Here is a 13,511-nt window from a genome sequence, read left to right on the forward strand (position 1 = left end):
CGCTTCACTTCGCTCCGCTGCGAGCGGCGCCCCGGGCCCCCCCGCGCCGCGGCGTGCGGGCGCTGCCCCTCTGCGCCGTGCACCTCGCGCGGGGGGTCCTGGTGCGTGTTCACCCAGCGCTCCCAGCACAAGGGACGGGGAGGCTGCGTGGGAACGCTGTTAAACCCCGCCGGCGGGTGGGCTCCGGGGGAGGGCGGCTGAGCTGAACCTGCCAAGGGGGGTTTAGCCCCCAGGAGCCTGCGTCGCTCTTTGCCCTAGAGACAGAGAGGCCGAGGCAGGCAGGGTTGGAGGGGAGCGACAGAGTGGAGGGGCAGCTTGGGAGGACAGAGCGGTTCCTCTGGGATGGTCCTGAGCTGAGCTGGAGATGCATTTCCTAGAGGCCCCTGATGCTGCTTGTGGTCTTACTTTAGAGAGGACTCTAGATTCTATGCGAGAAAAGAATAGAGACCAGGGGGGAAAGAAAAGAGAGTTTTTGCTCATGTGGGAGGTCAGCAGGTTGTGCCTCTTTCTCACCCCTTTCTCTGTCCGAGCAAGTGACCTGAAGCTCGCCTGTGTTGTGCACATGATGGCTAAGCGGTGTGCTAGAGAAGGCTGGGCTTTGCCCCAAGGAGCCCTCTTGCCCCTTGCTTTCCTGATGTGCCGCACTTGGGGACGTGCATCTCCCGCAGAGCAGCCGTGGAGGAGCAGCCACAAGGAGCAGCCCAACGGGGCTCAGGCAGGAAGGTCCCACCTTCGTGGGCCAGCATCTGCAGGGCACCCCCACATTCAGCAGTTGCAGTGTAGGAAGGGAGTACCAAGGAGAGAGCAAGCTCTGCAACTGCAGGATCCTGCATTCGGCTTCAATACTAAATGTAGCTTGTAATTTTTTTAAAAAAACAACCAATCAATACCGAAACAATCGGGAAACTGAGTCGGAGGCTATGGAAAGTCTATCTGTGGGCTGTAGATAAAGGTATGGGGTAAACAAATTGTAAATAACCCAGCACTGAATACTGAAAGGATTGCAATTTTTATACAAAGTCAGCCTCAGTACGGCACAAACCATCATCAGATGCCAGTGAAGCTGAAGATGTTCAAAGCAGAGCTACCTGCATGTGGATGCTTATGAACTTAAGCCGTGAGAATATGGGAACTATAATGTCCCCAGCAGGAAAAGAAAATCAAGCCAAGCTGAGATCCCAGCAGGGAGACTGAGCCATGCTTCAGCTTAGAAGCCAGTTCATCAGAGGCTCTGGGAGTACCTGCCCTTTCTCTTCCCATTGACTCTCCCTCGGCGCCGCGCCGCGAGGCAGCACCCACGCTCGCAGGGAGGCTTCCTTCTCTCAGCAGAAGCCGTGTTTGTTTATGACAAGGGACACACCGTGTTTGTTTATGACAAGGGACAGCTGTATTGCCGGTGAGGTTCACCGGGCAATGTCCTTGTCCGATAAATCTGTCAGCCATCGGCATGGCTGCTGATACACGGTTATCATAACTTTCTCTTTACATTCCTAACCTTACAGTCCGGCCACTTGGTGCTCTCTGTAGTTGCTGCCGTTTCGGAGCATCCCAAAGCAGTACGAGAGCTCAGTGGTTGAAGTTGGAGGTCCTCTCCCAGCCAGAGCCCTATTGCAAGCCAGCTGGCAAAGCTTTCTGGAATACGTTCAGCGTCTGCTCAGTGACCCGCGTGCACCCACATGTGGGGGGAAGCGTGGGGGTTGTCTGGAAAGCACGATGCGCAGACCGGGAAGGACTTGTGAGCCGAGTGCCAAAGGAGGAATGCAGGGGCTTTCTGCCACCTCTCTCTCTCTTACTGTATGGAGGAAGCTGCTGTTTTTCTAACTTTTGAGCATTGAAATGGGTGTTGGGTGTTTTTTTAAATTTATTTTTATTTTTTTCCCTCTGGAGATTGGAAGCCTGGGGACTTTGTTTAGCCATGATTTAAACCACCAGAGCTGCTGTGTCTGTAGAGAAAACACTTCAGGGTCATTCCTACTGTTAAAATTCAGTCTTGCCTAATCCCCGTTCTTCCCCTGTGCCAAGTTTTGCAATGAAAACTTTGTGCAAAGCAGTTTGCCTGTTTCATAGCAAGTCCATGGGGTTTTGACTGGCAGCACTGAGGTGATTTCAACTCTGAGCACCAATGGCAGATGCTTTGACTCCTGCTCCCTCTGATCATCCATGTGAGCACTTAGGCCGAAGGTTTAAATCTCTTGTCAGTGAGCACAGGGTGTCACTGCCATTTAATGAGCCATCCATGGGTGCTGTCTTCTTTCCGTTTTGTCAGTGATGACATTAATGTTGTCTGTAATTTTAACCTTTCTCGTTAAATGAGTGGTCAAGTTTAGAAAACAATAATACACGCATAATATAAAAATAATAAATAATATGTGGGTCAAGTTCTTCATTGCTGTAGGATCATCAAAGCCAACGAGGTTCTGCACTGCTGTAGGGTCATCAAAGCTGACCAAAGCTAGAGTGGATGACAGTGAGCCTGGAGAAATGTATTTCATGAGCTATATTTTAAATAGCCTCCTTTTCCTTAATTGGTTGGTAGCTCTTGGTGCTCCTCCTTTCTGGGGAGAAGCTGTTGCCCTCACTCCTAATCATCAAATTAGGAAAAGAGCAAACACCACCAGTTACAGCCTGCTGTGCCCTATGAATGGAGGGCAGTTCAGGGTTCACGTTAAGCACAGGAGGAGAAGGTCACCTGTGTTCCCTGGGCTGGGTCCAACAGTGCATGAACCCACTGTGGTCATGAGTTTGTGCATTCTGGAGACCGTGTGCTGCCAAAGATTGATTAAGGGAGGAGGTAGCAAAGCAGGGGGTGATGCGGGGAGCGCTGTGCTGCGGCAGGCTGGGCTGACAGAGCTGGAGGCCGCGGCTGGTTCTTGTTCTCTGCAGATCTGATTCTCGCCCCCCCGGTGCGGGAGGCCACATTACCGGGCTGTGCGACTCCTGGCCAGAGCATGTTGTGGGCACTAAAATTCGCTGTAGTTTCAAAAGTTAATCGGGCAGATTCAAAGAAGAAACCAAAACAAAGCCAAAAAAATGCACCAAGAGGTATTAAATACAAATCCTCATCGCTGACGCATCAAGTCCCCAGGTAGCTCGCTAGCATGTGGAAAGATGTTCTTGGGAGGCCCCAAACATCCTGGTGATCCTCTGCTGCTTCCTTGCCATCCACAATCAAAGATCCACTAAATCCACTAAGTAAAAGTTAAATGCAAGTTCATGATATTTACTTATTATTACCTGTCTGATATTTATTTATTTATTTATTTATTTTTAGGAGAAAACAAATAGTTATGTTTTTAAGAGGAAAGGGATGTCATATGGATATCCCCCCAGGAATGGATGTTCTGTGCTGATCTGCTGTCACAGCCAGTGGGAAATCAAGGAAAATGAGCAGAGCCTTTTGTGCTGGGGACGGGCAAGCCCAGCGGTGTGAGAGCTGCCGTGTTGCCCAATGCCTCTCAGGACTCCTGCCTTGCCACTGGCTTGCCGCATGGCCTTGGGCAAGTTACTTAACCTGCTTTTCTTATGTTTTAACCCTAGCTTTTCCATCTGCTAGGCAGCAAGGTGAAGTCCTCCTGTGGACTGGAGAGATGTAGATGTTAACATCGGTCCAGAGCTGGGATTACTTGCAGGTTCAGCCTGCTCCGGTGCACTGCCAAGAAATGCCCAGTTCAAGTGCAGACTTTCTATTTTCCCAGATTTCCTTGGCCCTTTGGGAGCCACTGAATGGTTTCTTGTTCCCTGCAAGGAGACTTCATTGCCTTCGGCGCTCCTGGCATTGCCTGGCTGTGACGTTGCATGTGGAGCTCCTGCAAACAGTCTGGTTGCCTTGAAACTTCTTACAATATGCACTTTAGTGCAGATACTGCTTGTTTGTCTAGCTTCACGTGGAAAAGTGCATTTAATCAGATTGGTTGACTTCCCTAGCAGGGGTAGCCTGTAGTTTGCTAGGCTGCCTTCCCGTGGTGCATGGGCGAACTGAGCCGCTTGTCAGCCAGCTGTTGGAAAGTTTGACTTTTCATAAGTCGTCAGGCTCCTAATAACCCCGTAGTGATAAGATAAGTGGGCAGTAGCTGGAGGAAAGCTCCAGGAGCAGAGACGGGGAGGAGAGCAGTATTAGCAGGGCGGTCCTGGCTGCTTGAGGTGAGCTAAGCTTGGAGGATTTCCACCGACAGCAGTGTCTCCTGCCGTGTCTTGCTGTGAAAGCTGAGAGAGCTGGATGTGCTCAGCGGCGCCTGGCTTCAGCGCTCGGCGTCTGCCCAAGTGCTGCGAACACAAAGCTTTGACCTCCCTTGCCGGCGCCGCGCTCCGCTTGTCCTTCTGCCCGTGTTGTCCTGCAGGAGGGACATTTGGCTCCAGGGAGGAGCTTTCGGGAAGCTGGTCCGTTTGTTCCTCAGCAGGAATGATCAGACCCAGCATTGGTGATTGGTGGCGGGGTGCCTGGTCCTGTCCTGCACCGTAGCAGTGCTCAGAGGAGGCAGAGGAGTGGAGATGCTGCTGGGATGAAGACCCCAGGCGAGGACCAGGTGGATGTTCCCTTCCCAGGTTGGCCATGGACATGGAGCACCTTGCAAGAGATGCTTGGAAGCTTCTGCCAGAAGAGGTAGAAGCACAAAGCACATCGTGACACAGCAGCATTTGGACTCATCCTCCTACACACCGTAATCCAGTTCGGCATCCAGCAGGGATGGACTCGCGTTTTCTCTTGTCTTACACAACACATGCAGGAACGAGGGTGACCTCCTGCATATCCTGACCTGACCACAGGGGTCCTGGAGGTGGCCTGAGCGTGAAGCGCTTTGGTAGCAAAAGTGCTGCAGAGAGGGACACACCAAGTCTCTGGGAGAGCACTCACCAGGGGTGCTGAGATGGCTCCGCTGCCTTCTCAAACTCATGAATTTTAGAGTATTTTTTTACTGACTTTCCTCATATAGCCACTGGCAGGTAGATCTGTTGCAGGAAAAGGAAATACGTGAATTAATACATCTCCATTTGCAATTCAATGTCAGCAGGAGCTGAAGTCTGGAGTCTCGGGAGATGTTTATTTTAACACAGTTTTGAGGCTGGCTTTGTTCTGTTGCTCTCATCTCAGTGAAGCCCTTGCAGCAGAGGTGTGCGGCCAACAGTCATGTTGAGAATCGCAGGGAAGTTTGCGGTGTCAGAGTCTGAAAGATGGGCTGCTTGAGATGAACCCTCTTGAATCCCGGTGAGCCAAGAGAATTCATTATCTCCAACCTTGCCTGTCTAGTGTGGGAGCAGACAACTTGTGTCTGAGCTCAGGCTGCCTAATGAAATATAGGAGCTCTGAAAATATGTTTTTTCTAGCACTGAGAAAGAGTCAAAGCACAGCAGTCTCTGTGAAATCTGTTGAAAGAATTTCTGCAGCAGCTTTTTGCAGGAAGAAGGCAAAGAAGCAGAAGAGGGATATTCTCTCCCTTCTCTATGGGCCGAGAAAATTTGCCCCAAATTATTTATCTTCTTGTTTTAAGCTGTCTGGAAAGATAATGATTTAAGCTGCTGACTCCCAAAGTTCCAGCTTTGGGATTGAGCCATCTGGAGCCATTGGGACCTCTGTGATTAACTTTCAAGTTGGGAAAAATGATCTTCTGGATTTTAGTTTTGTTTGCTGGATATTTATTAGAATCCTACTTGAGAAGGAAAGGGGAAAATGTGCAAGCGGGAACATTTGCCAGTGGCTTCTTAAGCCTATATATCAGACAAAATTTCTCCTGGAATCCTGGGATGGCGAGGATGACAAGCAAGGTTCCGCAGCAGACTTAGCAATGTGTCCCTGTCCTCTGCTGGAGTTGGGTTGGCTGCCTGGGGACCCATTGCCAGCTCCTTCCTTGTCACACTGCCGTGCCGAGCCCGGGGAGGCCCGATCCCATGTGGCCGGGTTGCCAAGGTGTGGGGTGGAATTTGGCTGTGAGAGGGCTTGAGCTCTTCTCCCCATCATGCCGGCTGGGAGCTGAGGCACAGAAAGCTTATGGAGAACTCACCTGTTACTCCGCTTTAGGCTATGAATTAACTGGCTGGTGCCCCAGGGCTTCCCGTTACTGATGGAGGGAGAGAAATGCATCCCGAGGGCAACTGGGGCATGTAAAGACCCTATTCTGAGTGACTGCATCTTCACCCTGGAGGGAACCTGCCTGGCAAAGCTGGGAATGTGGATATTCTGGCATGCCTCAGTCTTGGGGAGGCTTTGTCCTTCCTGTTGTGGTGGAGGAAGAGTTAACTGCAGATGCTCCCTTGGGCAGGCAAATGTGTCATGAAGCAGAGGCAGAATGAAAGAGCGTGAGTCAAATCCATCCAGGTGCTGTTGAATTACACGTGTTTTAAAATGCTGCATTGCAACGTGCCCACCACTGCTGCTCTTCTCATCAGCTCACCTCCTTTCACAGGTGGAGGAATCCTTGGGAAGGTTTTATTCATCCTTTCATCAGTTCTTTGGCTCATCTTCTTGCCTTGACTCGGACCTCCAAATCCAGAGAAGGGGAAAGTGGTCTCTTTTAGTCTCTTCATGAGGTTAGAAAGAGGAGGAATGATTTCTGCTTACAAGTAAGGACCGTTCTTCTTCTTCTTTTTTTTTTTTTTTCTTTCCTTTTTTGTCTTAGATCTTGCAGAACTTGCCAGTGGTCTGAGCATCGCTGAATAGGGAAGGTGATCAGGGCAAGGGAGGAGACAAAACAACTAGGCAAGGAAGGGACTCTTGGCTCGACTGAAACTTCACATCAGGTTTAGCTCTCTAAAGGTCAGGCATCTGGTCCAAGCTGGTTACTCAGGCAGCTTTAAGAGTTGCTAGAGAAAGATCAGCACTTCCAGATGACCTCTCTCCTGAGGGTGCTAGTTCCGTGTTGTTCTCAGGGTGTAGGATGCATCCCATGTTCCCTATGTCCTTTTGGATGCCAGGAGCAGGAAGGAGATTCTCCCCACAGCTGTGATCCTTGGAGGGGAGACCACAGCTCTCTCTTCTTCTCCCATGGGGTTGTGGATGAGCTGGTGGCTGCACCTTCATCTATAGATGTCTTGTCATAGCAATCTGTGCCATTCAGCATAACGGTCAAATGTATTAGCTGGACACATACAGCCCTCTCTCTTCTATTGGCAGCTTTAAACCTCCAGGTAGCCCTGATGTGCAGAATCCCAAATGGACCATGGCTTATTTCAAATGCAGTGCCATCATTCTCCATCTCAGGAGACAGTGCGTTTTTTCTCATCTACACACTCGTCTACAAACTGAACCCTCTACTCTGTGTCTTAGATCATATCTGGCCTGAGAGCAGGTAGAAGGAGCTTGTTTGGGTTCTGATTTACATCCATATAGATGAAGAGGAAAGTTGGCAGTGTCTTCAGCTGCTGGTTGGTGCCATACGATGTGAGCCCGTGCTGAATGTCTTTTGACAGTGGTACTTGGTGGGTACACTGGGCTTGAAGTGAGAGACTTTGCTTTCCTGGAAGCTGGGAATGGGAAATGCAGGTGATGGAGGGGTGGCCAGCTGCTAAACCAGGTTTGAGACCAGAGTTTGGTGAGAGAAGGTGCATCGGCCTTGTTAGTGGGTTGTCAACAGATTGTAGTAAGTCTCAGTTTAATTGAAAGGGTGGTAGTCCATTTAGTCTGTATTTTCTTTCTAGGTCTCAGTCTAGAGTGAATTTCTTTGAATCTGTATATTTTACACAAAAGTAACAGAAACTGGAAGTTTCACATTGGCTTAAACCAGCAGCTGGTGATGGGGACTGTCTGTGGCTGCCTGCTGAACTCCACCTTGTCATCACTGCAGTTGTGAGCGGAGGAGCTTTGCTGCTGATACCCCCTAGAAAATGTGCCACCTTCCATCCTGCTTTGCCATGTCTTCAAGGCAGTGGGAATTAATAAGTTATAAGTGGACATGGGGCCAAAAGGCCATTTGGAGTCAGAGATGGGGCACGCAAAAGCCCCAAGATCAACCTTGGAGTGTCAGCCACACCTACAGATGCCCTTAGCAGTGTCTGAGACTCTCCAAGCGGTGAGCACTGTGTCAGCTCTGGCAAGCTGCAGAGTGGTTTCCGTAAAGAAGGAGGTCAGCAGCTAGATTGCTCCGCAAAACGTGTCCTGCAGCGCTGCTTTTTTCAGCCCCTCTCTGCTGGCTTGATTCTAACATGGCTCTGGGCTGATGTCAGCAACGAGCCATTTTTTGGGGCACTGGGCACAGGGCAGGACCTTGGCCTGAGGCAGCGTTTGCCTTTGTCAGGAGGGGTGAAGCTTGGATAGACCCTGACAGGCAGGCTGTGCTGCCTCGAACCTGATGCAGCTGCTGACGGGGCTTGCTGGAGGCTGCTCTGCTCTTTCTGAGCGTGGGACGTCTCCAGAAACACAGCCTTTGCTGGCTTCAGAGGCCGCTTTGCTTTGGTTAAAGTTGCAGTTAGAAAGGCAGAGGCAAGTAAAGGTGACAAGCTTGCTGAAGGAGAGGCAGGCGAGACCCAAATCCCAGCTGTCCTGAGTCAGTTGCTAACTTAACTACACTTTGTTGTGTCTGTGGGACTTTTCTGTGCCAGGAGGAGTGTGAATTAGCTTCTAGAGCAGAACTGTTCTCACTTTGTTGTCTGCCCATCTGCAGATTTCAAAGATCTTGAAACGTTTAATTCAGTTTATTATGGTCAATGTTTTCCTAGAAGCTGCCTTAGAAGAGTAGAACTGGTCCATCCAGTTCCCCCCAACCTTAGCTGGTACTGCTATGTTGGTGGATCCATTGGACAACCTACAGGGAGTTCCTCCGTTACCCATTGGGAGTCTGCAGGCATGGCAGTCAAGAGGACGTGACCTCTCCGTAGTCATCCTCTTCATCAAGCCTATCTCTCTGTTGTTGAGGGATAGAAAAATGGTTGGAGAGGGGGTCTTAGAACTACTTGCTTGTCTCCTTAATGTTGCCTTAGGTATTGCTGGTGACTTTTTCCACCTTTAAAATCATGTTTCTCTTATATGGCTTTCAGGATGCGAAGTCTAGTTAACACCCTATAAACATTCTAAAAAGGAGCTACTTTCAGGGGATTTGGTGGTGCTACCATTCAGTGTTTCTAGCAGATATTTAACGCATTAGCTGGCCGAAGCAAAGTGGTGTCCAACAACCTGTGAAGGAGATAGACCAGATTTTGGAGGAAAGCTCTCTCACCAAAGAGTAGGATAGAGCTCTTGAGAGAAATGCAGAAGGAGCTTTTCCGTCACTCACAAATGGTTGTCAAAGAGCACATACTGCTGTAGCAGCTTACTGAAGCATAAAGCACTGTTAGTGCAAAGTAATGGTGCTAAAGGGAGCTGCCTGTGTCCCCCACAGCACAACATGTGGCTAAATGGCAAGATGCTAGGAAGGTTAGGTAAAATGCTCAAAAAGAGCAAGTGACAGGTAGAAGGTGATCTGTGGAACAGAAATGTGGTTCTGAAACTATGTGCTTCCTGATGAAGAGCAGGTTTGGCAGTGTTGGTTCTTCTGAGCAGGACTTTCCTTAGGTTTCAGAGTGCTGTGTAAAAACAGGAAAGTGGTGACTGTCTTGTGACACGTGTGGAGACACAGCTACAGAGGCTCACCAACATACAGTGTGCCACCAGGAGCACATGGAGGACAGACCAAGTCTTTATTCCAATTTAGGACTTTGGCCATTTGTGTTCATAACAATCGTTGCATTAAAAATAATCTCTTGGCTACTAGCAACCACACTGAGTAGTTGAGATTTACTTATGGAAACCCCTCAGGAGAAAGGGCCAGACTTCCCCCTGCTGTGGAGCGTATCAGGATCTGCAAGTATCTTAGCCCTTTGAGCTCTGGTTGACAGTGCAGCCCCTCTCTTCCTTCCAGGTCCTTCCACAAGGACCTTCAGCCCTGATTGCTGAACTGTAGCGAGAGGCAAGTTGCTGTAATCGCGTTGCGCAGTGTTTGAAAGCAGACACCTCTAAAGCGTTTCAGCAGTAAGTTGACAGATCTTTTCGTCAACTAATACATTTTTCTTGATGGAGAGGGCGGGCTGGGGATGTTCTAGCGAGCTCAAATGCATGACAGTTCCCGCATGCTATGCTTCCTTTTAAACACCCACATGCCCTGCTTCGCTTCTTCATTTGTGCAGCATCAATTAACTATCACGGGAAAATAGGTTTTATGTATGCCAGTGAAATAAAGGCCTCATGACATCAATTCAAGGACTTGTACAGTAAGTCTGCAAATTAAAAAAAAATTCATAAAAATGTATGAAGAGTATAGCAAAAAGAGCAGAGATAGACAGGTAATTGTGTGGGATTTGCCTTGTGACTGCTGAGTTATAGCTCTTTTTTCCCTTCCTTTCTTCTGTACCTTTCAATTTCAAAGAAACCCACCTGCCTTGTAGGTCATCATCCATTTTGCAAGGTGAGCTCATTCCAAGACTTTGCTGCTGCCTGTCCTGGAGAGCTTATTTTCCTACGTTCCTGCCTTGTTCCTCTTCCTTCAAAAGAAGGAACATCATCAACATGGATGAATTTGGAAGTGCTTGATGCTTTCTGTGCATGGGGAATGCCACCACGCTGCAGTGAGGGAGCTTCAGAGGTGCTTTGGTAGAACCTTCTTAAAACTGGGAGCAAAGTATCCACGTGCATGAAATTTGTAGGTGCCTGACTCACCGCTGAGCCATTGCCACCTATGTATCTTTATGCATTCTGGCCTGATGTGTCTGTAAAAGCAGTGGAAACTCCTAAGCCATTTAAAATTGCATTCACTTGACAGAGGTATAAAACTGAGTAAGCTGGAGTGACCAGTTGGACATGATTATCTTATTGATAAGATAATTGATTAACAGTAAGTTAATTGTGTCCAACTGGTCACTGGAGGACCTCTCCCCTGGGGATGGAGGGATCTCAGGGGATTGACTTGTCTTTCAGAAATGTAATTTGCTAAAGCTTGACATTACATGAGGTTAGTCTCCTTCTTAAAAGCTATAGGAAATACAACTTTTTAAGGCTGGAAGAGCTTGTTCAAAGCTTATCTTGCCCTTGCAGGTAGTTTCAATCATAGACCTTCACCTGGAAATTTTATACTTTTCAGGGAGTTTACATTTCTGAATACTTTTCTCATGATTTTCCTGTATGTTTAAATCTCATGGGGAAACAGATTCCCCCCAGATTTTACGTCTTTCCTAAGGTCTGTTTATTATCTGACAAGGGAGAAGTTTGAATCAGCGCTGGGAAATCAGAGCCGTGATGACCACTGGGAAGCTGAGCCCTGGGTTGCGGTCCAGGCCTGTGAGGTTGGTGCTCTCCAGGCAAGGAGAAGCTTCATCCAGGCCTGTGGCACGTGGATGTCCCTTCTGACAGACGTGTAATCAGCAATTGGATGTACAAAGTGAAAATGATTTATCCTGCCACTTGTTCTCCCTGAGGTGTCAGTCTTGATTTCCTTATTTATGTTTTATTTGTTTTAGTTTATATAAAAAAGTGCTCGTGCTCAAATGAAATGCAAGTATCCCGTTGTCCCCGCTGAGTAATTTACTTCAATTTTTCTTCTTGTGGAGAACCTCATTCTGTGTTTTCTTTTTCTTGCCTTTTTAAATTTTTTTTTCATCAGAAAATATCTTTTGATTGAAGAGATTGAATCTACTGGGTGTTAGCCTGAGGAAAAAATAGCTTAGATGCTCTCATGTAATTTGAGGATGTCTGCAAAAAGCTAATTGCTATCTTGGGTAATGCTGGCATCAGTGGAAAGTCAGCTAGTCCCTGTGCTCGTAGGAGCTGTTGTTCGTAGGCCTTTCCTGACATTCCTCACCCTCTGAGCACCACACTTTTGTCTAAGGGGAATAACCCATCCATTCATTAGGCAGGAAGAGTTTTGATCTGTGTTCAGCCTCTGCCCCAGGCCTCCTGACAGGTTCCATGGGGTAGTTACACAAATATATAAATATGTGTTTAATTATATAGTTATCTGTATATACACACTTATCATAAATATGTATATCTATTATACATACACATATGTATTTGTGTATATACATATGTACACACAATATATTTAATTTTATATATATATATTTTGGAAGGTTAGGATTTCAAATTAAGGGTGCCTTTTTTAGCATCAGAAACATGATTCTGGTCAGCAAATGATTTTGATTTTCTTTGGCTTACTGTGTTCTCCTTATGCTGCAAGAAGATTTGTTGGTGTCCATTACAAAGTGGAAGAAAGTCCTCATCTGTTCTGGGACAGGCATAAATGCAGAGTAGTTCCAGCAAGGATTTTGTTTATCCAGCTAGCTTCTGTGCAGGCTGCAGTGCCAGCAGGGTGATCTCTGATCTCTGCTGGGGCCACATGAAGGACGATTCCAGCTCTCCCTGTCTTCCCCACTCCAAGGTCTCTTCCCTCTCCGCCACTAATGCTCAGGTTTTCCTTTTACTTCTTTCAAGCTGACACCTCCTTTTCTTAAAAATTCTCTTGTGAATCCCTTGCTTTACAATAAATGGATGAGAATGAGTGCAAAATCCCCTGGAATGGTCAAAAGCTTCTGGCTCTGGTGTTTTTAGGATTGCATGGTGACAGCTTTGGCGTGGTCCAGGGGGTCTGCAAGGGCCACCTGTGATACTGGCTCTGCTCCACCTTGGCAGATGCTTGCCAAGGAGCCAGTGCCTCCAGCCTGTGCCTGTTGGGTGCAGTGAAAGCCTTCCCCTCTGTGGACTCATTCAGAGAGGCCTGGAGAGCACGAGGAGTGGTGCTGTGTCCATCATGCTGGCAGGAGATGCCGCTGACTGCTGATAACCTGGAGCTAGAGACTGTTTCCTGCTTCCTTGGAAAAGCCTGCCTGGCTGTTATGGGGCGAGAGTCATGCAAGGAGCTCTGGGGTTGGGAAGAGGCACTGCTCCTGCTGTCAAGTGTCCCAGCTAGATGAGACCCTCTATATTGCTGGTGGAGCCCATCTGCTCACAGGGGTTCTGCAGGCAAAAGACCTTCTGTTGTCCATCCATCCTACCATGGACTCCTTGAGTCCTGCTGTATCTGGCACAGCCCTTGCTGACCACATAGCCCTGGCTTTGGTTTTGCATGTTTTTTTTCCAGACTCTTGTAGCAAAGATGTTTTGAGTATAGCACTGTTGCTATCACAGAATGTTTTTGCATGGCGTGTGAATAAGCACCAGATAGAGATAGTGTTTGCATACTGCTCAGCTGAGCAAGGCTCAGGCCGCTAGGCTTCCCCATCCAGGACAACCTCTGTGAACAATCCGCCTTCCCACTTATGGGCAGAGGTGTCTTTGCAGAAGAAGAAAAGTGTCTTCAGGAAGAAGAAATAAGGAGAAAAGTCCTAGGAAACGTGGCAAAGGAGGAGGGTTGGGTATCATAGAATCATAGAATGCTTAAGGTTGGAAGGGACCTCAGAGGTCATCTAGTCCAACCCCCCTGCTCACTCAGGGTCACCTAGAGCACGTGGCACAGGGCTGCGTCCAAGCGGGTTTTGAAGATCTCCAAAGATCTTTTTCTGGCAGGTGAAGGGAGGAAGAGTCCATTCCAACCTTTTTCTTTTTTATTTTTTTCCAG

At 48.3% G+C, this 13,511-nt stretch overlaps 1 protein-coding gene across 1 annotated transcript in view; it reads right to left on the minus strand.

The window, feature by feature from the left end:
* The window catches only part of DPP7 (dipeptidyl peptidase 7), a 36,451-nt gene extending 29,932 nt beyond the window's left edge, over positions 1–6,519 (minus strand). Inside the window, exon 1 of the mRNA XM_026049625.1 lies at positions 6,387–6,519. Coding sequence (XP_025905410.1) covers positions 6,387–6,519 — 133 coding nt within the window. The remainder of the gene's footprint in view (positions 1–6,386) is intronic.
* Between the last annotated feature and the right edge of the window lie 6,992 nt (positions 6,520–13,511).

Source organism: Nothoprocta perdicaria, unplaced genomic scaffold (assembly GCF_003342845.1).
Source record: "Nothoprocta perdicaria isolate Ctin4 unplaced genomic scaffold, notPer1 scaffold_6, whole genome shotgun sequence".
NCBI classification, from domain to species: Eukaryota; Metazoa; Chordata; class Aves; order Tinamiformes; family Tinamidae; genus Nothoprocta; species Nothoprocta perdicaria.